The sequence below is a fragment of the Ciona robusta genome, chromosome 11, assembly GCF_009617815.1.
Source record: "Ciona robusta chromosome 11, ASM961781v2".
In the NCBI taxonomy this organism is placed as follows: Eukaryota; Metazoa; Chordata; class Ascidiacea; order Phlebobranchia; family Cionidae; genus Ciona; species Ciona robusta.
The window spans coordinates 8,215,504-8,242,265 of NC_143245.1; the positions used below are offsets into that span (position 1 = coordinate 8,215,504).

The window sequence follows — 26,762 nt, forward strand, 5'->3', positions numbered from 1 at the left end:
CACGAAAATTAATTGTTCCAAACGCAATCAGGAAATATTAGATATATATATGTTAACGATATCCTTGCTCCGTAGTACTATTTATTGGTATAAACTGTATGTAGCTATTTTTTGTTTGGCGTGATGCTTTAAGTAACAACTTATATTCCGTCTTGGTTGTTATTGTATTATAACGGTGTTGGTCGACATAACAGTTTACAGTTGTGGGCGTTCGGTGTTTGGTTTAAAAGCGTTATTTTGGTAGCAGTATTCTAAAGGCATGGAAAGTTACACAGGTGTAAAAGGGCGAGACAGTTATGTTTAGGTATTGTGGATATGAGAGTGATAGTCAGTCTAAGTTTCGGGTTAGTGTAACTTCTATAAATTAATAGATGAACAAATGTAACTATAGTTTATCCTCGCATGGCGTGGTAACTATACAGTTGTTATAACACGAGTGTTCTGTTTCATACACCTCGCGCCAACTTACAAGTTACCACGTATGTAACTTATTTATCCTCGCATGGCAGGGCAACGACAGTTGGTATAACATGAGTGTTCTGTTTCATACACCTCGTACCCGCTTACGAGTTACCACGTATGTAACTTATTTATCCTCGCATGGTAGGGTAACGACAGTCATTATAACATGGGTGTTCTGTTTTATACACCTCGTGCCCGCTTACAAGTTACGACGTATGTAACTTATGTATGACTGACAACACATGATGCCGCCCAATGTTTCCACGTTTTGTTTATTGCAACAATATATTATAGAAGTTGTAACTTCCGTTTGGCATGCGCGGGCGTTGTTGCATCACGTCACAGGATCCTGGATGGATGTGATGACGTCATTCGGAAACGGCATGCGTGTGACGTCATTGTACAAATACTACGTCATGTTGTTAGATTTACACCATGGACAGTAAAACAGATTTTATTAATTAGTTCAATTAGGTTTTATTGAGTGATACGTAAAGTTTTAAAAAGTAATTAAATTAATCGTTTTTCTTTTCGACAGCAATAGTTGCGTTTATTGAGCCATAACTTAAATGGTGACGTAACAATATAATTACAAAGCAGTAAATCTAGAACTAATTGAACAATGAAACCTGATTCGAGAATTAAATTCGAACCGAGTTCTGGAAGCGAAATGTCACAATCAAGCAATGGTGACGTCATAATGGATGAAACGTGTGGATTTCAACTTGGACCAAAAAGGTAAAAGAGATGTTTTTTTATGGATGTGTCTAATTTTCTGGCAGAATTCGATATTAGGTTCTTGATTAAAACCAAAACACTGTCTGGAAGATCGATAAGCTTACGGCGTTCCGTAAGTTTTATTCTTAAAATGCATTTTACTTCCACGTATGCCAACCTTACGTTTATCGAGGGGTAGTTCGGTACACTGAGGGGTAGTTCGGTACACTGAGGGGGTAGTTCGGTACACTGAGGGGTAGTTCGGTACACTGAGGGGTAGTTCGGTACACTGAGTGGTAGTCCGGTACATTGAGGGGTAGTCCGGTACATTGAGGGGTAGTTCGGTACACTGAGGGGTAGTTCGGTACACTGAGGGGGTAATTCGCTACATTGAAGGCCCAATTCGCGCCGTGGGACCTCACCCATGTAGTATAAATGCGTGTATTTTAATATATGAGCCTTTATTTCATAAATATCAACGCCTTAATTTATATTTCAGGCCTTTGGTTATGTGTTACATTTTGTTGATTGACAGTAACTATAAACATGCAGTAGTTGTCTAGTTGTACAAACATACATCGGCCCGTAATATCCGCTTTGCGCTGAACAGATGTTTCAACAGCTTGAATTACGACCATTGTCCCCTATTCATACGTCACAGTGGCATTTGTGAAGTGCTTCGTGTGTCACAAATTCTGTTTATTCTATTTATTCTCGAATGTAGAAAATATTTTCCTTTTCGGTTAAAATCCTGTTAAAACTACCTGGTTTCAGTTCAAGCCTTAGTTTAAACGCTTACTGAAATGGCCACACACACAAAATAGTTTTATATTTATATTACATAAACACAGCGAAATTCAAAATTGCCAGTTTTATGACGTTTATGTCTTTGTGTGCGAAAACAAGTTGTTTCATTGTAATTTTTATTGCGTTTCAGGCAATATTATTACAATTTTGGAAACCCAATATCTTTAAAACGTCCTCTTATACACCCAGGTATCCAATATCACGACTGCAGTGTTTCGCAACCGCCAAAGCAGCTTTAGCGTTCGTGGTAATGGGCACGATAGTTCAAGGATTCCTAATAAATGGACACGTAAACGTCATCATCACCACGATTGAGAAACGGTAATGATATATAATAAATATTAACATATTTTTCTGGCATATTTTTAAAAGCACTTTTTTATGTTTCGTCCGCCATTCGGTAACGTTTTGCGTAACCTAATATTAAATATCAAGCCCATTGTTATTGCTTGTAGCGTTACCTATCGTTGCGACTTGTACACAGGCCGACGCACGCCATTTCTTTGTTGCTGTGACGCCACAATGTAACAATAGACGCGAATCTAGAATTCTAAAAAAAGAAACGTCAACGATGTTAGTTCGATGTAGAATGTAAGCGCTGATCGATCTTCGCGGTGTTTGAGTTCGACCATGCAAGTTATTTAAACTTAGGGGCGAAATTTGTATGAAAGAAATTGCATTTATTTATTTATTACATATATCCCTTGCCTGTATATCGTGTGTATATACCCGCACAAAGTTACAGACGTGGTAACTCGTAAGCGGGTACGAGGTGTATGAACACCCGTGTGATAACGACTGTCGTTTTCTGGCCACGCGAGGATAAAGTAAGTTACATTCATTCATTCATTAATATCGTGCCGATAAAGTAGAGTAGTTGTATAAAACAAGGGTTGTGTTCTACGTGACGTCATTACAATTATAATACGTGACGTCACTACATTTATATGATCACAACGTCCAGACGCATGACGTCATTAAATGTGTTTGATGCTAATGCTAATTAACTGCGTCTCGCCAACAAATTGAATTCTAAAAATAAAAATAAAAAAAATCCGAAATTCGAAGAATTCTTGTCTAAATAGTTTAAAAGCAAAATTGAAAAAAATCAGCATTTAGAAAAATTACACGCCAAAAAATCGTGGAAAATTAATTTCGGTCGTGATTAAGTTTGCAAATTTTGCAAAAAATAAACCCAATCACACGAAATACGTGGGCGCTTAAAGATAATTAATCCAACACCAAAACACGCGCACGTTGGGTGGTCGAGCCAAAGGTAATTAAATCTCAGATAAACCGCACGATTTTGAGTTCTAATTCAACTTCACGACCCCACCACGATTCGCGTATTGCGCTGTTTCATTCGAAAGAATTCTTTGCTTTTAAAGGGCCTAAACACACCCCAAATGTACTTCGCTTTAATCGATAGAGTGTGTTTTTCTAATTCCAACGACACCTTACTTGTTTTAATCGGTTCTGTATAACCAAAGATATTCCAGCTCAAACACCGTGAAATTCAAAAAACTGATTTGAAAGTTGCGTGGCGAAAAAAATTGAGAAGTGTACTACCCACGTGACAAAATTGTTGAAGCGTGGCCGCTCTCCTTCAGAAAGGCGAGAGGCAGTGTTTTCAGCGAAAAACGAGAGAACAAAAAAAACGCAAAAAAGCACAAAAAAAACGCAGGTTTCGCTTTTACGAATGAATCAGTCACGTGACTAGTACGTTCCTATGTCACAATCACGGAGCTCGTAGTAAAAAAAAGATAGCGCTAGAGATCACTGTTTGAGGACGAATATCTCCGCCTATACTGGACCAATTTTAATAAGCAAAGTATTTTTGGAATCAATAAAACGGTCGCTTTATGAATTTACCATAAAAAATAAAAGTGACGTGGGGTGTGTTTAGGCCCTTTAAAAGTATATTGTGACGTCACACTACCTCATTATTCGATCGCGCAATTTTCGAGCGAGGAATTCTTTCCAGGTTAACGAGAATATAACAACTTAATAATAGCACGGTCAACTCTGGCCTAAATCACATCTATCACACGGCGCGCCTCGCTGTAGAACCTCACCCATATTGAATAGAACACCACAGACCCATTTGTAAACGTCACGATGTTATTTCAATACGTCACAGTGCTATTCCAATACGTCACAATGCTATTTCAATACGTCACAGTGCTATTTCAATACAGGTTCGACCTCACAAGCACGGAATCCGGTCTTATCGCCAGCTGTTACGACATAGGGGCTTGTGTTGCGGTATTGTTCGTTACATACATGGGTGCACACGGTAACAAACCCCAGTGGGTGGGGTGGGGGATAGCTTTGATCGGGGTAAGCGGGATTTTATTCTCGCTACCCCACTTCTTAGCCCCAACATATACCTTCACCCTTAATAACAACACATGCTTCGACCCCGAGACGGCAGACTGCACCGTTAGCAGCATCAAAGCTTACAGGTACCTTTATTTTAAGCCTAATTCGTGGTCTTTGTTGAACCTCAGGTTTCCAACCCGCAAATTTCCTCTGCGGTGACGTGATAATGACGTCACGCATGATTGCGTAAACGTTGTTTGGCTTTAGAGATTTAGGGGTATTTACAACCATGGCTTATTAACCGATAGGAAACCGTATACAAATTGACGTATGTTAAAAACATTTCAGTGGTCACTAATGGGCTGTCCAAATTATCAGTCATTCAGATAAATAATCACGCACAAAGTTACATACGTGGTAACTTGTAAGCGGGCACAAGGTGTATGAAACAGAACACCCGTGTTATAACGACTATCGTTGCCCCGCTATGCAAGAATTCTGTTTCATACACCTCGTGCCCGCTTACAATCGCACATGTAACTTTGTGGGTGATTGTGGCAACCTAAACTACAACAGCCTTATCTAAGCGACCACTTTGTTTAAATTAACATTCCGTTGTTCACTGTTGCGTACATTCACAGGATTATGTTCTACATTGCTTTTATAATCGCTGGTTTCGGCGGAGCTCCTTTATATTCACTCGGCATCACTTACTTTGATGAAAACGTTGCGCGAAGGTTCTCGTCGTGGTACAACGGTGAGGATATGATTATATTATGAAGTTTATGTGACGTAATAAATGTGACGTCACGTCAGTAAACTGCATGACGTCACAATCGTCTTTATGACGTAATACACATGATACATCACCTAATAATGAAATGCGCGATAAAAGAAGTCACTGCTCGGTGCGTACGTGACGTCATAAATTATGACATCACAGCATGACGTGTTCTACTCTATGTGGGTGACGATTTACCCAAGAGTTGTCCCATAACTTAGCATCGTATATGCGCATTTTGTTCTATATGGATGAGGAGGTCCTGTAGGTATTTGCACCCAGGCTACCCGGGATTTAGGCCAGTTTGCCATTACCCCAACACCCAAATTGTACGGTCGAAAGCAACCCACCCATTAGCGACGATCAAGCAATTCACATCATATGTTTACAGGTATCCTGGTGGCTGGATCGGTAATTGGACCTGGGATCGGGTTCTTAGCTGGCGCCTCCCTGCTTGGGATTTATACTTACCCGGATATGACGTATGTATAGCTATATAACGTCATAGAGCATTGTCATTCTACAATACGATGTGTTATGACGTAAAGCGCACGCCTATATATGCTTGAGTATAAATATTTATGTTTGGTTTAAATATTTGGGTGTGACGCGTGTATGTCGTGTTTGCATAACTTGATGATTTATCTTTAAATGCTTGGTGGGCCTGTTCTAACTTCCAGCCATGTAAATATTCGTTTTGTTTAAAGTATACTAGGGTGGGGGAAAACGGCGCGTAATATACTGTCTATCAAATACGAATATTTCACCTGTCAATCAAAAATATGAATATGTCACCTGTCAATCAAATACGAATATGTCACCTGTCAATCAAAAATAGCTATGTCACCTGTCAATCAAATATGGCTATGTCACCTGTCAATCAAATATGACTATGTCACCTGTCAATCAAACTTGACTATCTCGCCTGTCAATCAAATAGAAATATGTCACCTGTCAATTAAATAGGAATATGTCACCTGTCAATTAAACAGGAATATGTCACCTGTCAATCAAACATGACTATCTCGCCTGTCAATCAAAAATAAATATTTTCAGAGTCAGCATCACAGACAGCAGTGAGGCATGGATAGGAGCTTGGTGGATGGGGCCTTTAATTGTTGGGTGCCTTGGGTTGGTGGTAGCCGTCCCAATACTTATGCTGCCGAAGACACTGCCTGGAACCGAAAAGCACAGAGTGAACAGAGGGCACGAAATGCACAACGAGCGCATGGCACTTGAGTATGCTCAAGATAAAGACTTTGGGAAAAAGTTAGTACATTGTATATTATATTAAAGATAATGCAATATATGATTCCTAGGATGCTGAGGGAAACAGAAGTTAAATATGTGGTAACTCATAGGCGGGCACGAGGTGTATAAAACAAAACAACGTGTTATAACGACTGTCGTTGCCCCACCATGCCAGGATAGATAAGTTACATTCATTCATATAGACCAACTTTTTAATACAATTTTCCAACACATTGCATTCTTTAAAAGAGACAACGATATTTACTCTTTAAGGGGGAAACGGGCCGACTCTGGTTCCATGTGAGGTCTCTTAGCTTGCCTCTCCCTAACCCCCACCTTCATAAAACAGAATTCTTTACATTATCTACATTAGTGTGAACATGAGAAGCATTCATTACCATTATCCAACTAATTTGTTGATACCCACATCCTTGGCCCAGTGCCCGCAAATTACTCCATCATGCCAAATCATGGTTTCCAATATCAAGTGGATTCCTGAAACCCACAAGAGTGGAAACTTCAATTTTAACCAATGATGGTTCAGTTATTTGAGCACTGCCTTGTGAATAGAGGATATTGGGTTCAAGGCTCGTTGCTGCTACCATTTTAGGCATGCGTGTCTTTGGGCAAGACATTTAGTAATTGGTCCAACCCAGTGGTCACTAACTGTCAGCTATAAAAAAATATTCCTAATGTAACGTACATGGTAACTCGTAACAGGGCACAAGATGTATTAACAGAACAACCGTGTTATAACAACTGATGTTGCCCCACCATGCGAGGATTAATAAGTTACATTCAATCATTGAATAATACATTACTTGTCTTACAGATTCCGAGACTTTCCAAAGTGTTTGTATGTTTTAGTACGTAACCCCGTGTATTTACTCGTATCGATTGGTGGGGCTGTTGACTCCATACTTATATCTGGTTTGGCAACTTTTGGTCCAAAATACGTGGAAACTATATTCGGGTTGAGCGCCAGTAACGCTGGAATTGCATTCGGTGAGTTTCAGGAATAATGTTCAGTTATTAGTGTTGAATGTGAATAGAGTTTAAATAAGTATCTATTGTCTGGCGCCATGGCTCTATGTTTAGCTACTTGCATTGTAACCGAAGGATAACGGGTTCAATGCTCCATACTGACAAGCATATGTGTCCTTAAGCAAGAACCCAGCGGTCACTAATGGGTTGCAGAACCCGGTAATGAGCCAACTGTAGTGTAAACCCCATGTCCCATGCCCTACTGTAGGACTTCACCCATATAGAATAGAATGTGCATATACAATGTCGGGGTAATGGGCCAACTCTGGCGTAAATTCCAAGGACCTCAAACCCATAGATAATACAGCATAACACCTCCTCACCAACCCCCCTTACCTCCCAGGAGCTCTTGCTTTGGTTGGAGCAGCAGGTGGCCAACTCCTAGGTGGTGGGTTGATCACTAAGTTTGACATTGGTATGTGTGGGATGATGAGGATGACTTATATATCACCGTTTATATGCTGGTTCTTGTCGGCAGGATTCCTTATTTCATGCACTGATATACGTAAGTAAGGGTAATGGAAACAGTTAAGTAGAATAACATAATTTTTAACAAATTTTTTTCTTTGGTTATATATTAGTTGGAAAAAATTAATAGGAAACAGTCTATAAGATTTATTTTATAAAGTTGTGTGTCTGACTATCCCTGCCTTTCCTTACATTTTAAAAAGTTTGATTCTAAGTACATACACACATAAATATATCCTAAATAACTTTGCAGCAGTTACTGGAGTCTAATATAATTTACTAAATGTTAAATATGTGTAGAGTGACATTTAAAAAATTTACATACAAATAAACCATTGCATTTACCATGCATTTCCTCAGCCTTTGCTGGAATAACAAGTCCCTACCATGATGGTTCAACGACGGGAAGCTTCATATCCTCATGTAACGCACAGTGTGGGTGTGATGTCAATGTATATAACCCCGTGTGTGGGGGGGACGGGGTGACTTATTACTCCGCGTGCTTCGCTGGGTGTGAAAATATTGCTCCGGTAAGTAAGAATGGAATAACAGGAGTTTTTAAAAATATTTAAAAATGCTACCATTGTGGGCGTATGTATCCTTGGGCAAGACATTTAAGCCTACAAGATTTGCTCCAACCCTGTGGTCTTAATGGATTTTCTAAATTGTTAAATTTTTTACCAAAAACTACAAACTTTTTACCAAAATTTTTTCCCTAATTTTTTCGCAATAATTAATTTTACCAAAATTTTGTTACCAGGGCGATAGTTTCACGAACTGCTCCTGTGTGTCCTCCACCTCCGCCTCTGGGATCGCCAACATCACTGGAGCAACATCAGGAGTGTGTCCGGGCACAGGATGCGGCACAGGAGGTCTCTTCATCTTGTTTTGCATCATCTTGTTCCTCCTGATGATGTGCACCTTTCTAAACGAAGCATCAGCGTTGCAAATATCGTTACGATGCGTCGGGTTCAACCAGAGGTCATTCGCCATTGGTGTGCAGGTAAAAAAAGAAATCAACAAAAGTCTGTAAAAAAATCAAATAAAGCTCTTATAGTAACTTTTTATCGCTTTATCAAAGAAAAACAAATAAGAAATAAATTTGCTAATATATCTTTATTAGAACGATTTTCTTCAGTTAGTTTGATCTTCATTATCATATTTAAATAGATAAATAACTTATTAATGTTTGTATAACTATAATTTTTTGGACATTACTATATATTTAATACACCTGGTTTAAACTTCATATTTATCAACCAACATCCATCCTCACAGTGGCTTATCATACGTTTAATCGGGACAATCCCCGGGCCTTTGATCATTGGTGGCGTGTTTGACAGCGCATGCGCACAATGGTCGCTATCCTGCAATGTTCGAGGGGCTTGCTCAACCTACAGCAGCAAGAATCTGTCAATCGGGATTTTTCTCGTTCTTTTAGTTGCAAAGGTAAGTTAAATACGGTTATATTTAATAATAATTTTATTTGTCTCTTTGATTACTGTGAGTATTTAGAAACATTTTGAGCGAAAAGACAAGATATAACAACAAAACAAAATTTAAATAAGAGACTGACGATTTTTAAAAATGTCATTGATATCTTTTATTCCACACTTTGTTGGACTTAAATTTTGTCATGTTTTCGTAGCACCAGATCCTTATTGTAAGATGATAAGTTTTAATCACTGAAGGATATCTGGTTCAAGGCTAGACGTTGCTACCATTGTGGCGTACATACCCTTGGGCAAGACAGTTAACTTTAATACCTCCAACCCAGTGGTCACTAATGGATTGTCTAAATTGTCAGCTTTACATAAATGTTTCACAAGTCCATTGTTGCATTATAACACAACTGAATTGTAAAGAAACCATGCAAGAATAATAAGTTATATTCCTTCAGGAACTAAATATACAAATACAGTTAAACTATTCAACGCATCCCACTCAGGTTATCAACTCCATTTTATATTTCACCGCTGCCATGCTTTACAAATCACCCACCAGTGTGGATGACCCAACCCAACCAAGAGAAACTTCTGGGGTTGGATCTACGCCGCGTACAAGTTTTGCATCCACGACAATAACCCTTGATAATGACAGTAATACACTTGGACCACCTGTGAGGAATGGCTCCAAGAGTAGAGAAGCATTTTATGAAAATGCAGCTTTCTCACAGTAAGACGTAACCTGGGGAAAGGCCACCAGTTGAGAAAGTAACCTGGCAACATGACACAGTCTTTAACATGAGCACCAAATCCGGGTACATAGGCCTACCCTAAAATTTTTGGCACAGCTGCACTTAATAAGCAAACATTAGAGCCAGTAAGTTTGATTTGTCTTATAGGAATCTGTCAACCTATTCCTGTCTCCCCTGTGTTTTACAGTTTGGTGCCTAGGCCACCATTCTATTACTTTTTCTATTATTTAGAAAATAGTAGAAATTAAAAAAAACACATACCTCAATTTAAGTTTATGTATTAATTAAACCAAAGGGTAAAGAGCCAACTCTGTCTACATCCCAGGTCCCATGGCGTGCCATGGTGTAAAACCTCACCCATATACAATAACAGAATTGTGTTCTTATGATTTTATTAGTTTATTTTGTTTATATTTATTTTGCTCTATTTCACTAAAGTTACCGCAATCGTTCCATTTTAACTAATTTTGAAACTTGGTATTTGCGTCCAATATTCCAAGCTGTTTTAAACACTGTGAAAGTTTTGAACTAAAATAAATTTCTACACGACACCTGTAAAGTGGTCATTTTCACCTAAATAAGTGGAAGTTGTTAAAGTAGAAAACTGGATTTGTTTCAGGCATAATAAGTAGTTGTATTTTTGTTTGTAAAGATGTTACATTAGGATTGCCTGGAGTGTAACACCCGTTTTTGAACCAGGTAAGATGTCAGATGTTTAGCACCCCAGTTTTATCTCATAAAACAACTGCTGTTAGGTGTCTATACAAACAAGCAGAGCCAAAGTATATTGCATTCACCACATTAATCAATGAGGTTCCCTATGTTTGACAACAATGAGTGTAACTGTATTTTAAAAATGTCACCTCTTGCTAGAACGTTGAAAAACATGACGCCTATGTCAGTACGATATTCAAAACGGATCATTTTGTGACACTGGTCTATGACTTCATGACATGTAATAACCCCCTTATGGCATCATAACCCCAATTACGACTCATCAACTTTCTTCTTCTTTGAACTTTTACTTCGTCTTCGTTTATTTGTTCTTTTCTTGTTCGAGTCTTTATTGGAGGTTTGTTGCTTGGGAAGTGAGGACTCTGGAGTCTTAGGATCAGATGTTGGAGCAGAGGGTTTAGGTTGATCTACAGTTGATGTTGGTTTATGATCTTCATCTTTCTTCTTATCATCAGAATCAAACATGGCGCTCCGGATGAAACGTTTCGCTGCATCCTTCTCCAACCTTGGTGCTGTGAACAAAACATTCATAACCTGAGTTTAAACTGTTGCTGGAAAACCTATTTTATTGTGTTTTTAAAATTGCTATTTCAGCAAATATTTGCATAAAACAAAATAAATGCCAGAAAAGACATTTTAGGAAACTTAGATTCCTTGTGGTTCACGAACTTTCACATTTTGCATTTCCCCTTTGATTTAAAACCACACGTCTATTGTGATATTGTGTAAGTTATATTAATATTATGCATGGCTGATTTAATATCCTTGTTCCTTTAACATCACAAAATGTTTTAAAACGCTGGGAATTAACAAGTTCATAGCGAGTCACATCAGCTGACCTAGTTTTTATACCAGAGTCTGCCTTGGCGCTGCGGCAAAGTGGTTAGCGCGCCTGCCTGTCTGCCTAATATCCCAAACTTTAGAATTTAAACACAACTTTATATTATTTGCCTATTTACCATTTTTCCTGTTCTCGATCTCATTCACCTTCCCCATGTATGTTTTGATCCGATCCAACTCTTGTTTAACGGGATGCGTTTTCGGGTTTACACCACTTGCTATCAGGTAAGCTGGAACAACGAAAATGTTTGGTAAGCTTAAAAATTTTTAAGTGAACAAAACTTATTTATCCTAGGGTGGCAAAGGACGGGCGTTTTACCACGGGTGTTCTGTTTCATACACCTTGTGCTCGCTTACAAGCTGCAACGCTGTAACTTATTTATTCCCGCATGGCGAGGAAAGGACAGTCGTTATAACACTGGTGTTCTGTTTCATACACCTTCTGTTTGCTTAGGAGTTACCATGTTTCCTCTTGGCATATGACAGGCACACTAAACCAGCTCTAAAGACATAGGCCCAATAAGTAGGCAAAATATTACTCCTAAAAGAGTTACCATACATGACTGTAAGATGACATACTTACTCCAGTAAAATGAGTTCACGGCATACGCCGTCACCAAATCTAACTTGGCAATCTCCAATGGTTCCATCTGGAAATAACGGACATGTGATTTTGTAAAAAGCAGATACATGTTAAGATTATTAGCTATACAGAGAACAATCACCAACAAAGTTACATACGCGGTAACTTGTTTGCGCAATATGTGTCATATGCTGATGGTATTATTGATATGTGTGGTAACTGGTTAGGATTATTAGACATACAGAGAAAATATTTACCCACAAAGTTACATAAGTGGTAACTGATGAGCGGGCACGAGGTTTATGAAACAGAACACTTGTGTTGTAACTAGGGATGCACATTACAGAATTTCGAATCCGTGAGATTCGAATCCTTTTGTATTCGAATCTAATTACGGGATTCGGTATTCTGTTTAATGACGTCATTACACGTCATCTCATATACTATATTAACAATTTTTGAAAGTTATTAATTTTGAAAAAAAATATTTTTGTGTTTGTGGGACTTTTCAGAGTAAACGTTTCGTAACGTCTTTTCATAGCCTGCTATACGTTTCATGACGCAAAAACTACCCAATAGTACAATTTTTAATCATTTTACAACTCAAGATCCAACAAGGCTGTTATGAAAGGGTCAATAAACTGATTTTTGTGGGTAAATTTTTTTTTCCTATAAATATAAAAAGATTCGAAATTCTAGATTCGGAATTCTAGATTCGAATTAAAGTATTCTAGGATATCCTAGAATACCTAATTATTCTGTAATGTGCATCCCTAGTTGTAACGACTGTAATCACGCAAGTTTAACTTATTAATTTGTGCACAAATAACAATTATTAATACATGTAAGTAAAGTAAAGGTATATTAGGACCTTAATGTTTTTTAAAGCCCTACTTTACCAGTTATCATAATTACCTCTCGCGTTAGATCGCATCTTTGGTTTTTAAACAAAGGCTGCAACGTTTTCTCAGCCGCTGATAATTTTGAATCAAATGATCGAAAAACGTCGTTTAATTCTTGAGGGTAATCGTCGTCAGCCATTTTACGTAATGTAGTACAGGCTAATAAACAGTTTTACAAAGCTATGGTTGTATAAATCTATAAATCTATCCACAGCAACACGGTTGTAAAATAAATTCAACTTTATTTTGTTTTGTAATTGGGACTTTACCCACACGTGTTAACTAGCAGAGCGTGCAAAAATAGGAATTGGGGTACCAGAAATATGTTTACAGTAGTAATTTAAGTAGAATTTTCAGTTTAATACAAATTAAATACGCCTGAATGTTTGGTTTTGCTAATTTTGTATAAACATTTTTATAGATACAAACTTAAATATATCTTTTAAATATTTGAAAACTTTTGTCTGTACTGCCATCTAGCGGTTAGAATTTTTGTTGTTATGTAACTTCACATCAAAAAAAGTTTCAAAACATTCGTTGTTTACAAGTTTGCAGCACCTCGTGCGAGTTCTGGTCGTGGATCTGTGTGCAACCATCGGTATGGGTTGGAATACGATGGTTGTGGCATTTTTACTGCTTTCTTTAGCAAGTTTAGGTAATTGCAACGTTAGTTTTATTGAAGTAAACAACGAAATTGTTGCATTTTTGTCAATTTCGATCGAAAACGGCGCAAAAATAGCGAACGGCGTTTCGCAAAATGGAAAAGATAATATTTTACCGATGCTGCTTGAAGGGACGTTCGCAAAATCTGCTTCAAACGAATTTGCTGAAGGGAATTTAAAATTAATTCAGGTAATAAAACAATAGAATTGTTTTACTGTTTGTAGAATAATAAAGTTTCAAGTTTTTCATGTGCTGTAATATTTGTGTGTGAAATCTAGGATAAATAAAATTAAAAATAAGTTAAGTTGTTGGGTATAAAAAGTCAGGACCAAGGCATTTAGTGAATCTGTTAATTGGGCTAATTACTATAACAGACCAACATGGTGTGTAATAGTAGTGACATCTATCAATAAGTCACTTCTCTTAACCAGAACACACCAGGTTCAATGCTCAGTGCTGTTACCATTTTGGCCGTATGAGCTTCACAAGCTGTAAAACAGCTAAACAGGACAGTTTTTATGATGGCTGTTGTTGCCCTGCAATGCGAGGATAAACAAAGTTACATACATGGTAACTTGTAAGCGGGTTCGTATAAAGTAGAACACCTGTGTTATAACGACTGTCATTGCCCCGAGAGGATACAAAATAACATTCATTTGATTTTATACACAACCACCCACAACCCATGAAATAAAACTTTATGCTCATCGTGATCGCAGATGAATGGAAACCAATTGCAAATTGAAGACAAGAAACAGAAATGGATCGCCGTCATTGTTGATCAAGGTTTGGATTGGTTAGTGTTGGAAGGGTGTGATACTTTAACATCAGTTTTGAAACAAACATATGAAACGAAATGGGGAACTTAGCTTTATTTAAATAAAACCAAAGTTATGCTGTAAAACAAAAGAACAGACCATATATATGACGATAGCCCTATTGTCATCATTTTTAAACGTTTCGGTTTAAAAACTAAAATAATCTTTAGTGATGTCAGAAATTAAAAAATGTCAAGTAAAACAAAGGTCCAAACAGTACAGAAATAAAGTAACCAAATGCACAATAAAGAATAAACGCTATGGTCTGTATGTTGTAATGGTAAAGTGACATTAACCATTATCATCACTTCTAATGAGGATGTGTGGCATAGTGGTTTACATCAATATAATATATGTTGACAAGCATATATACACACAGAGCATCCAACTGACAACAGAGGGAATCGTAAACCAAACAACAACAACTCGATAATTGAACAAGTGAAACATGCTTTTCTACTTGGGGCATCTGCGCTCATTATTGCAATTCAAAACGTGGCAGCAATTAAGAAGGTACCAAGTAAACATTTCTCTTACATATAATCATATTTTATTATTGTCCTACCATTTCAATACAAATAAACTATTAGGGAAACTTCAGTATTAAGCCCACATACAAATATAAACACAATACCAAGGGACTTATTCAATGATGTAAAACAAATAATTTCTCATCTATATATATATATATATATATATATATATAACATATGTCCATCCTTTCTACACTTTTAATATGAACAGTTGCTTGCATATATAACTCTCATACAAACATTTAGAACCACAGGCTTAGCTGGTATCCAGTATATATAACTTTGCCACGGCTATATTATACGTTGTATCAACGTACCTGGTACTAATAAGATTATACCAACAACATAACAGCTGTGATATTTACAAACCTTTTCCTTCCAGTTAGACGGTCCCCATATATTCCCCAAGCCGATCATCTTCATCAAGGGGATGGAGAATGTGACAAAGTTGCTTCAGTTGTTTAAACTTCAATATAATCAACTTTATGCGAAGATTCAAACCAAGACAAGTTTCTACACTGCAGTGGTAGGTTGAGGTATTAGATAGGGTATATATGGTGTGATGGACTGTGGGCATGGGAGTGGTAACCATGGATAAGTCACTCAAGTTCCCACCCACAAGAAAATAAAAACCAAACCAACTAAAAGTTATGCCTAATCGACTATAACCATGGTAGTAGCAATCCATTATACCCCACATAACCACTCCCCCCCCCACCCACACAGGACAGCATAGGAACGCTCACATTATGGTCAGTATGCGGTAGATCCACTGCAGGATCATACAACGAGTGGCAGGGCATGGTTTGTATTGGAGACAAACAACACCCAATACTGGTGAAACATGAGCAGTGGAATGCCTTGTTCTTTATCAGCGTTTCTATATGTTTGTTCTTCTTCTTCAAGATAGGTTGGGTCGTGTTTCATTCAGACTTGCCGTACTACACTTACCAGGATGTAGGTATCAAGTGTGTTTATATAAGCTACTCTACAAATGCGGTTTTAAATATCTTAAGTTAAAGTGCTGGGTATCGTCTGTGTTTACTCTAGTTTTATTGGTTTTATGTTATTACTAAACATTTTGTTTTATTCTTCGTGGTTTTTTTAGGACCTGGGATTTAGACCAGATTTGGCCTATTACCCTAACATTGTATATGTCCATTCTATTCTATATGACAGGTCCTACAGTGAGGCACGCCATGGGACCTGGGATGTAGACCAGACTTGGCCCATTACCCCAGCACCCGGGATGGCCATTCAGGTCTCAGTCAGACACAAAATTTCGCACCATTGAAAATTACTAAACTCTAAAAACAATCACACCCCACCAGGTATCCTTGCGTGAAATGACGGACACTGCTGTCCAAAGATTAAAAATCCAAATTTATCGAAATCGGAACCGTCGTAAACTCGATGAGGCGTGCAATGAAACCAACCAACCGGAACGCTGTGCGATTTGTCTCGATAAATATTATTCACTCCAGCGGTTGCGAGTACTTCCGTGCAAACATCGCTTCCATGTTGGTTGCGTTGACCCGTGGTTGTTGACGCGCCGCACGTGTCCGCTGTGCAAGTTCGATATATTAGGTAAGAGGTTGATGAATTTAACTTATATTTACATGGCTGGATAAAAGTGTTTCATACACTCCATGCCTGATTACAAGTTACCACGTATCCTCACATGGTGGGGCAACGACGGTTGTTATAACACGTTTCATACACCTTGTATCCGCTTACGAGTTACCACGTTTGTAACTTATTTATTCTCACATGATGGGGCAACCTCAGTCATTATAACACGGGTATTCTGTTTCATACACATCCCGAGTACCATGTATGTAACTTTGTGGGTGATTATTTCTTGTTTTTTTGTTAAGCGTCTGACCTAGTTTTTTTGTTAAGCGTCTGACCTTTTGTTAAGCGTCTGATATATAGTAACCTTAACATTAATGTTTACCAACCATACCTTTAATTCACAGGCAACATATTAACTGGTGTTGGGCAATGATGAACAAGTTTACTTTTCATCAAATATTTTATTATTTTATTTGCTGCGTTCCTCATAGTTTAAGTTGCGCAATAAATTTTATTAACCGTTCCTCTGGTGTGGCCAACTATATGAGAATTCTATATAGTGAGGTCCTGCAGTAAGTTATGGCATTCATTTGATTGGAGAAAAGAGTGAGCTGTAGGCTTATGAAATGTCAAGGAAAGCTTACCAAAGATCACATCACGTAAAAGCAGGTTTTAAAATGCACCAGAAGAGACATGTCCGTAACAAATAAAGTACTTTGCGCCGCATTATATAACCAAATCTGTCGGTTAATTAACATGTTAGGTAAATTATTTTAAAGATGCAATTAATTTGTCGTTTTAAATTGAATCAAATATAAGGCAGTTTGATCAGCGAAGTTTCTTCACCAATTATAAAAATACTAGGTTTGTACCACTTACCCTGTACTTGTAATACTCATATATAAAACATTAGGGAGAACAAATATGCCTTAAGTTAGATAATTGTCTCACTATGATACATTCATGTTATAATGATATCAATAATAAAGCAAGATATGGAATGATTTCAAGCAACTTGACCAGCAGCTTCAACTCGTTTAATTTCAGTCGTGATTTGGCTTAAATCTTGAATAAACATTTGAATCTGGAACACAAGTTATTTTAGAGGGGTTGATATTAGGACAATGTTATTAACAAATTATAAAATCAATGGGTTTAACTTGTAAGCGGACATGAGGTGTATGAAACAAAACACCCGTATTTTAATGAATGTCGATGCCAGCTTTGCGAGGATAAGTTGGTTACATACATGGTAACTTGTAGCCGGGCATGAGGTGTATGAAACAGAACACCCGTGTTATAACGACTGTCGTTGCCCGCCATACGAGGTTAAGTAAGTTTTATTCATTTGTGATCTCTAAATATAACCTGCTGACAAAGCTTACCTTATCAAGTTGTAACGAGGTATTCTCAATAGGCACGGTGGCTTGCTGTTTAAGATGTTTATTGACCAATTGAAACAAGTTGAGAGTCGCAATCTTGATTTGGCCCAGAAGTAACGTTTTCTTTGCAGCCGTGTTCTGTTGTTTTAATAATAACTTATATTTGTCTCTTCGATTACGGTAGCGAAGATTTAGAAATATTTTAAACCAAAAGACAGGAAATAGCGACAAAACAACAGTTGTTAAAACACGCTCACAGTTAAAAACATATTTACAATTTGTTGGAAGAAAATAAGCTTGGTCGCTACACCTATTAACATCATATTTAATTATAACTGGTATGTACCATTACATGAGTCATTTAGTTTATGTCCTCAAATGTATAAGTAGAAAAGTGCAAAACTGACATGTCTTGCTACATAACCTCACACATATAGAAACAAACCATTAAACTATAGAATACCCAAACATTAGGTGAAACTTTTGAATCCCAGATACCATGACATGCTTTGCTAATGTACCTTAACCATATAAAAGACCAAAACCCAAAGTTCTAAACTTCACCCCCTACAGTACTTAACCCACACAAAAGCATCCAACATACTTGTATGTGCGTCCACTTGCTTTCCCATTTCACAGCTTTACTTTGAGCTTGGTCCAACCTAGTTTGCATTTGGGCAAGTTGGTTGTTGTAATACAATATCTCGTTGCTTTTCTCTTCGGTAAACTTTACAAGTCTCCCTTTTTCTTCCTCAATCGCATCTTGGTTTTTTAAATCTCTTTTCATGAGATCCTATTAACAAATAATGGGTCATGTCAGTGTTTCCTATGAAATTTTGAATAAATGACCAACAGTCAGGGGGAACAACAGTCGTTATAACACGGGTGTTCTGTTTTATACACATTGTGCCCACTTACGTGTAACTTATTTATCCTCACATGTTGGGGCAACAACAGTGGTTATAACACAAGTGTTTTGTTTCATACAACTTATGCCTGCCTAAGAGTTACCATGTGGGACAAATGTTTTCTTTATCACTGACAATTTAAACAACCCACCAAATTCAACTACATTTTTTCAACATTCACTTTAACAAGCAATGCTAACTTACAACATGGGTGGCAACCAGGGTGTCATATCTGCCAATTATCTCGCGTATCTCACTAAACTCATCGGTGGATTCTTGGACGCGCTCCATGTATTTCTGGAAGATTGAATTCTTTTCAAGTTTCTTCTGATATCGCTCTCTTTCTTTGCTCAATCGTTCAATGTCTTCCTGTAGTCTGTGGTTGGAGGTTTCAAAGGTTTAGTTTTTTATATCAAAGTTTGAGGTGATTTAGTTTTATATTAAATGCTTCGAGTCATTTAAACAAAGTACTTTAACATGTGTTGGAAAGAATCCATGGCGATCTCAAAATTGAGTGAGAGTCAAATAAACAAAAACAAAAGTGGAATTTTAACAAATTAAAACTATTTAAGAAGCAATGTACTTAAGAAACTACAAGCCCTAACATAGCAGTGATTACAAGGAAACCAACAACAACAACAGACACACCACCTTTCAATGTCTTTTTCTTTTCCCCGTCTCAATTCTCGTTCATCGTGAGCTTTTTTAATCGCCCTTGCTCGCTTCGAGTCGTTTTCCTTCAGGAATTTATCGAACTTGAGCAGTGACTCCTTCAACTGATGCTCCTTCCTCTCCAACTCTTCCCTCCTCTGCTGCAAACTTTCCATCTTCATCTGGAACTCCTGGAACAAAGAAGAAAATAGTTTTTGTTACATAAAATTTTTAATGTAAAATTTAAATTATGTTACAAAAAGAGTTATTTATTCGTTTACTTATGTTTTATCTGGACGAAAAGATAAAGTTTACTTATTTACCAGAAGCAATATTTACCTAAGTATTAATATGCCCTGTGGCAACAATAGTATAGGAATTTGATTGCTTTCCACAAACTGTTATGTTAGTTTAACATTGCTCCAACCAAGTGTACATTAATATGTTGTCCAAACTATCAGCCATACAGATATACGATCACCCACAAAGTTACATGTGGCAATACATACCTATTCTTCAACATGAAACCAAATTTACCTCTTTCTGAGCGGTAAGAGCTTGTTCAACTTCCGCCATTTCCCGTCGTTTCTCCAACAACCTTGTGGCCGGGGTAAGATGGTCGTCCTCTCGTTCCGGCATCTTCCTGTTTATGGTGATAGTAAAGTAGTTAAATGAATGTAACATGTATTTATTCTCACAAGCTGGCGGCTGAACAATAGGCAATGTAACCAGTAATGTAACTTGAAATGTTCAACCTGGTTATATATTTGAACATTCAAGTGTATATATGTATACTGTATGAAACTTCATTTTGTTTACAAATATAATGTACTTGTTTTGGGTAATTGCTAAACCACAGTTTATTTGGTCTTTATTGCATTTATGGTGTCTAGTGTCTACCAGAAGGAAAATTTTAGCATTGCACACAAAAATACTTACACCAATAATTTGTCTTCAAAAGTACTTCGAAAATAATCTTCTAAATTTACCGTCATTTTGTTTTTTTAGTCTAACCACAATTAAACGACTAAAAAATATCAAAACCCCTAAATTTTATCTTAAAAATTAAATTTAATAAATACTGTAACTTTTGTGTTTCATTAAATTGAGTGCAGTTATTACAAAAGTTGTAGCAAAATCGATCAAAAGACAGAAGAAAATTATCCGGTAATCATAAAACATGGCTTCGCTTATTGTTGCCAACAGCAACCACTGTTAAAAGCTAACTACCCAAATGACAACTTATTTACATTCTGGACTCTTTATATTTTTTAAAAATTAAAAAGAAATATCAGCAAACTATAGTCGTGTAATATCTGTTGTGTTATGTAGTTATACGCTGGGTTTGGTTTTAAAGCCACTGCACCACGCCAAGGTACCAGCGAATTGCAATGGAAAAGGTTTGCCCGAACCACTATGGGCAATTTGTGTATGGGCTGTGTGAGCGGCTGTATCAATACAATGTTAATATTAATACGTTAATTAACTTAAGTTAAACCCCCTGTTTGGGTATGATATCTTTGCTTCTTGGATTGGACGATGGAGGTTTGTCTTTGTCTTTGCCTTTATTCTTCGTCTTTAATCTTCCGGCGAGTATTTGCGAGCGCGTGCGTGCGTGCGAGTGCGTGCGTTGTTTAGCCTAGCGCGTTACTGGTACCCCACCATCTGGGACCCAAAAGGGGGACCACATGGTGGGTAACCAGCGACAAAAATAATACAACAAAGTGCGACGCCCCTAAAAAATGCCACGCGCCCATGGCCGCCTATATTGGACATCACCTTGTACCAGTACTACCATTTGTACCGTACTGGTTCTGAAGCTTGTGTTCCATCCACTTCTCTTCGTCCTCTCCGTCTGCAGGACCCGGTTGCATTTCCCCTGTACCCCTATGGGCATGTGGCGTCTTCTTGTTTCGTTCATTGTCAACGTGATGTCATTATGTCGTCATAACTAAACTGACTCGTTAACTGGTTTACCACGGCAAGCTAAACATTCGTGTGACAGTGCTGGGAATGTGTCTAACGCGGTTAATAGGATAAGGGGGTTAGGTGGTAAAGGGATATTAACGTTAAAGGAACAGGAGCGAACTATGGCCTTGCTGCAAGACCAAATGCACGGCTAAACCGCGCCTACACTGGGCTAGGAGTGACGACAACCTGGGGATGGAAACAAATAACTAATTGGTCGGGTAACCATATTAAATCATTTGCACATATAATAGTGAATGAATGAATGAATGAATAAATGAATGCAACTTGTTTATCCTCGCGACATTCGTTATGATACAGGTGTTCTGCTTCATACACCTTGTACTCGCTTATGTTACCACACACGTTACCTTGAAGGCGATTATTTCTCATTTTTAACTTACCCAAACTAATGGGTAGAACGCAGTGCGCATGCGCGCCATTCCTCCTCAAACACAGCCACATATGCTGCGTGTAAAGTAAAGGTTAAATCCTTAACATAATGTTTAAATATAAGTTTTACGTTTAAGGGTATGGATATATAGTAGAGTGGGTTAAGACGGGACACCTTTTCATTATATTTTCTTGTCCCATTTATGGTATAAACAAAGAACATTCAAAAACTTATAAAATAAGGATATTTAAAATTGTGCCTTACCCCAGAGAGCTGTAACACATTCTTATTAATACAGCTTAATATTAATGCCGCTGTTATTTACTCTTATTTTTATATCATGTTTTGTTACCTGTGATTGGATCTAAACGTTCAGATCTTTAGTGACGTCATGTGTGGTGACGTCATACATTGTGACGTATGGAACCAATCTGTGGACAAACGAAATTAAAATCGAGGCCGATTTTCACTTCGTATCGTCGTACTTGTGGTTAGGTAAGACAAATCCGTGACGTAGCTGGTGGATGACGTAGGTGGCCGGCCACCGTTCACCTGGGCCGGATGAGAGAGAACCAAAGAGAGAGAAAAGAGAAAGTAAAGAAAAAAGGGAAGATGTTGGTTGAATTAGAACAACTCAATAAATGAATTGTATTTAAAAATATAGTTATGGGTTGGCCAGACCCTTAGTTATGTTATGTAGTATTTAATAAAGAATAGTATGGTCTATAATTCATTCTAATTAAGTTATGCTAATATATATGATAGGTTAAACTACCCCATCAGACACCCCATACCCCAACACGAAAACACTGGATCATACAAACAGAGAAACAAGCACAACCAAACACACAAACAACCAAACAAACGCATACACATACGTACAAACAAACAAAACATTGATACATACGTAACCAAACACAACCATAATACAAAATACAAATGCAAGATTACAGTGAGCGTCAAATATTTCAAGTTTATTGCAGTTCTACCGCCACCATGCGGCTAGTTCACAACAGTTTTGTTCTGAAGCTAATGGTGTTCCATCCACTCCTCTTCGCCCCTATGGGCACCTAGCTTTCTCTATATTCAATCATCGTGACGTCATCACGTCGTCATCGTATGTCGTCATTACAAAACGGTTCCAGTTCCACGGTAAGTAGATTCTGCAGCAAAGGTAAACTTAGATTACACCTTGACGTAGAATGTTAACATTCAAGATTACCAATGCGTAGGACGTACTTTCAGCTACAACAACATAAAATAAGTCATAATAATTTAACTTTTAAGGGTAGCCTATAGGTAAACAATGGGGAACGTTATAGTTTTAGTTGAACCGCGGATAAAAGATTTATAATGGTCCGGGGTTCAGCCATCAGTATACAAGACTACTCTTACCCGCGATTGGTCGGTGAAACCTCCGATCCCCAATCTGTAGATAAACGTGATAATTTATAAAAAAAAAAACATTGTCGGCCTATTTGTCTTTGGGTAGCACACATATCGGTATTTGCTCCAAGTGGTCACTAATGGGTTGTCCAAATTGTCAGCTATACATAAAACAATCACCCACAAAGTTATATACGTGGTAACTTGTAGGCAAGCACCAAGGTGTAGGAAACAGAACACCCGTGTTGTTACGACTGTCGATTAAAGACCATGTAAGACGTTTCATTTAAGTTTACTTGCCCGTGATTGGTTGAGACTTCTCGTGGGTGGTGTGACGTCGACTTTAATGACGTAAAAGGTTGATGACGTCGGTGGAGACAAAGACCTTAAGAGAGAAAATGGAAGAAAAAAAGAAAGAGAGAGTTTGGTTAATGTTTAAATTAATGTAATTATATTTTAGGTATAAATATATTTTTATTGTAAATATATATATTTTAATATAGTAATACATGAGTAATTACTTGTATTAATATATATGTTTACTTAGATAATCTATAGTGATATATAATATAATAATCAATAACTTAAGATAAAGCTAAACGTTTAACGTCACGAGAAGTGCAAGAATATACAGTGAGAATTATCACGTATTTTAAAAGTTTGTACCCGTACCGCCACCGTGCGGTTATAGTTCGCAGTTTGCTGATTTTGGCTAAATGTTCAATATTAAAATGTTCCCATCCATTGGATTTCTTTAATCCTTTGGTATTCTATATCCGGCGTTGCAATTATTTCAGTGGTTTCCATTGATCATTGTAAACCTGTAAGCTGTAAAGCTAATGTTATAATATTGTAAGGTCAATAAATAATATTAAATTTAATGGTAAATTTAATGGTAAATTTAATGGTAAATTAAACTACGTTAAATGAAAAGCTAACAACAAACGCGTGCAGATATACAGTGAACATGATATATTACAACAGTTATTTAGTATTGTCAACTTTGGCGGCAATTCTTTCAATTTTTCACATTTTTCCAAAATGTCCGAGATTTTTAAAAATTCCCATTTTATCCATATTTCCAGTATTTTGTCTGCGGTTTAAACTAAAGCCTGTAACTATGAAGAAACTGATTTCACAAATCGCTGGTTCCACAAAATAACTGCTTAGAACATTCTTTGCAATGGGTCCCAAAAGACAATAAATGCAATGGGTCCCAAATGACAACACATCCAAAACAGGCCCCATTCGACAGAGAGATGAGAAAAGAGAACGAAAACAAGGACAACAAGCTCAAAATACGAAGCTTTCGGCCTGGTTATCCTCGTGTGGCACTAACAATCGTTATAACACCACCATTATATTTTATTGTAAACCTGTAAGTGTCCCATAACCCGGTGAGTCAATGCGCATGATGACGTAGTATAGATGACGTAGTTAGTTTGTACAATAAGCAATGCATTATTGCCCAAAACAGAATAAGCGCGTTTGTGTGAATCCACACAGTATCGTATGCACTATATACGGAACAGCATATAAAATAGCCTATATATAGTCATAAAAGAAATATAATTTATAGAAGTCCTGAAAACAAATTATAAAATATAAACAAGTTCGACGCGCGTCGTGTATATCATCACAATAACGCTATATGCAATATAGAATCTTATATATAACTTCACTTGTAACAAGTGATGTAGCCCTGTACAACACTAAAGGTCAGATAAAATAAGTTTAACGCGCTCTGCTGCAAATCGTATACAACATAAAGTAAGTTTCATTCGATTCAACATAGCAAATAAACAAATAAGAGGCTGAAATAATGTGTTGTATAATATATACAATATATAGCCCTGAAAACAATTGTAATAAAAAAGGACAACGCGCGCCTGCTATACAATATAGCGTTTAGCATAATTAGGCCTGCAATAAATTGGTAACTGAAAATAAGACCTACACGCGCTGTGAGCATCACATACGGTGTAACTTGTGCAACATAAAGCCTTGCAAACAAATGGACATACAGAGATATAAGTCGAATACACGTTCGTGTAAATCAAACAAAATACTGCTATCTACATTTAATCACAAGTACATAGCAGTTGACTGCACTTCGGGCACAGATTTTGAATATTTAATACCAACAATCCTGTAAGTAGGAGTCCACTAAAAATATGTCCCATACGCGGCGCCGCTATATCATGCGCAGTATATATGCTATGTATACAGTATAATAGCATGTATATTAAAATATAGTATATAGTCCTGTAATGCAATATGCAGCTAACGGACAATCAGTCCAGTACGCCCGTTGTGTAAATCAAACATAATATTAAATAGCATATATATGTATAACGTATAGTCCTGAAACACAACCATATATTCCTGTAAATAAGTTTTGACCACAAAATAAGTTCAAAACGCGCGTCGTGTATATCATAACAATGCTATACAATATAGCATCTAATATAAAAGCGTGTCTTGTAAACAAATAACCTGTCAAATAAACAGGTACAACGCGTGTCGTGTATTTCCAACAATTAAACTCATATAGAATATAACATAGTCTTCAAACTAAGGCATACAAAACCTTGCTAACGAATGTAAAACAAAACAAGTAAAATATACACTTGGCTAAATCGTACATATTATTGCTATACAATATAACATATAACATATTATAGTATAACAACATATATACCTGCGGATAAAAAGTAAAAACAAAATACTGGTTAACTGCAATATAGTACCACGCGCGTCAAAGTAATACGATGTACTGTACTAGCCTCGTTTTGATACTTTAACTCAAAGCCACAGCAAGCAGAAAAAAACGTTGATTACTTTTCGGAAGAAACGACGCCACGCGCACTTACGACGTAAAAAGCGCTTGGAAGCAAAAATCCTGAGTGACGTCATTGTTTATTAGGACAGGCATTTTCTTGAGGTGTTGTTTGTATATGTAAACGTTATCGGAAAACCATGGGAAAATTGGTCTGAAGATATAATTGTTATACTTAATGGTTTTGCCCCTTTAAAGGTGTTTTGCCTCCCTAAAAACTTTATAGCGTGTGCTTTTTGTATCACAAGTTACAAAAAATAGGCTAATTAATTAATTTTAACTACCCGGCAAAATATACGGAAATCACATGCGTATCGGTCACGTGATAAAGTTAACCCTGTGCCGCCATAAACTTTTTTAATCCCCTTCAAAACTTCGTGTGTTTTAAAGACCAGATAATTCGGTTGATTTAACTTGTTTATGGTTAAAAATTGTGAATTTTTTTAATACTTCTTATATGCTGTGTAATTTATGGTGTTTAAGTTTTGGTAACTTTTAACTTAAAACACGCAAGTTGTTCACATTGCATGGAATGT

The 26,762-nt window shown here is 37.1% G+C and overlaps 4 protein-coding genes and 1 long non-coding RNA gene across 5 annotated transcripts; 2 read left to right on the plus strand and 3 right to left on the minus strand.

The window, feature by feature from the left end:
- Window positions 1–978: 978 nt before the first annotated feature.
- Window positions 979–10,600, plus strand: LOC149729103 (solute carrier organic anion transporter family member 4A1-like). Its single transcript, XM_089889117.1, has 12 exons — window positions 979–1,200; window positions 2,176–2,307; window positions 4,185–4,451; window positions 4,950–5,065; window positions 5,481–5,571; window positions 6,146–6,358; window positions 7,173–7,345; window positions 7,728–7,889; window positions 8,213–8,382; window positions 8,613–8,855; window positions 9,131–9,301; window positions 9,801–10,600. Exons 1-12 carry the CDS (start codon window positions 1,085–1,087, stop codon window positions 10,029–10,031), a joined length of 2,085 nt encoding a protein of 694 aa, XP_089745243.1. The 5' UTR covers window positions 979–1,084; the 3' UTR covers window positions 10,032–10,600.
- On the minus strand, window positions 10,425–13,375 carry LOC149729104 (nuclear nucleic acid-binding protein C1D-like). The gene is made up of 4 exons (XM_089889148.1): window positions 13,123–13,375; window positions 12,208–12,274; window positions 11,744–11,854; window positions 10,425–11,296 (listed from the first exon to the last, which is right to left on the minus strand). Exons 1-4 carry the CDS (start codon window positions 13,246–13,248, stop codon window positions 11,037–11,039), a joined length of 564 nt encoding a protein of 187 aa, XP_089745274.1. The 5' UTR covers window positions 13,249–13,375; the 3' UTR covers window positions 10,425–11,036.
- A 244-nt stretch (window positions 13,376–13,619) lies between these two features.
- Window positions 13,620–17,221, plus strand: LOC149729105 (RING finger protein 215-like). The gene is made up of 7 exons (XM_089889147.1): window positions 13,620–13,961; window positions 14,492–14,558; window positions 14,970–15,103; window positions 15,506–15,649; window positions 15,850–16,080; window positions 16,455–16,710; window positions 17,103–17,221. Exons 1-7 carry the CDS (start codon window positions 13,710–13,712, stop codon window positions 17,129–17,131), a joined length of 1,113 nt encoding a protein of 370 aa, XP_089745273.1. The 5' UTR covers window positions 13,620–13,709; the 3' UTR covers window positions 17,132–17,221.
- LOC149729106 (coiled-coil domain-containing protein 42 homolog) lies at window positions 17,140–20,738 on the minus strand. The gene is made up of 7 exons (XM_089889143.1): window positions 20,579–20,738; window positions 20,177–20,282; window positions 19,640–19,830; window positions 19,193–19,364; window positions 18,685–18,873; window positions 18,084–18,218; window positions 17,140–17,782 (listed from the first exon to the last, which is right to left on the minus strand). Exons 1-7 carry the CDS (start codon window positions 20,632–20,634, stop codon window positions 17,705–17,707), a joined length of 927 nt encoding a protein of 308 aa, XP_089745269.1. The 5' UTR covers window positions 20,635–20,738; the 3' UTR covers window positions 17,140–17,704.
- A 2,229-nt stretch (window positions 20,739–22,967) lies between these two features.
- Window positions 22,968–23,433, minus strand: LOC149729107 (uncharacterized). Its single transcript, XR_016386078.1, has 2 exons — window positions 23,397–23,433; window positions 22,968–23,164 (listed from the first exon to the last, which is right to left on the minus strand). It is a non-coding gene; the product is annotated as an uncharacterized LOC149729107 (long non-coding RNA).
- Window positions 23,434–26,762: the final 3,329 nt, after the last annotated feature.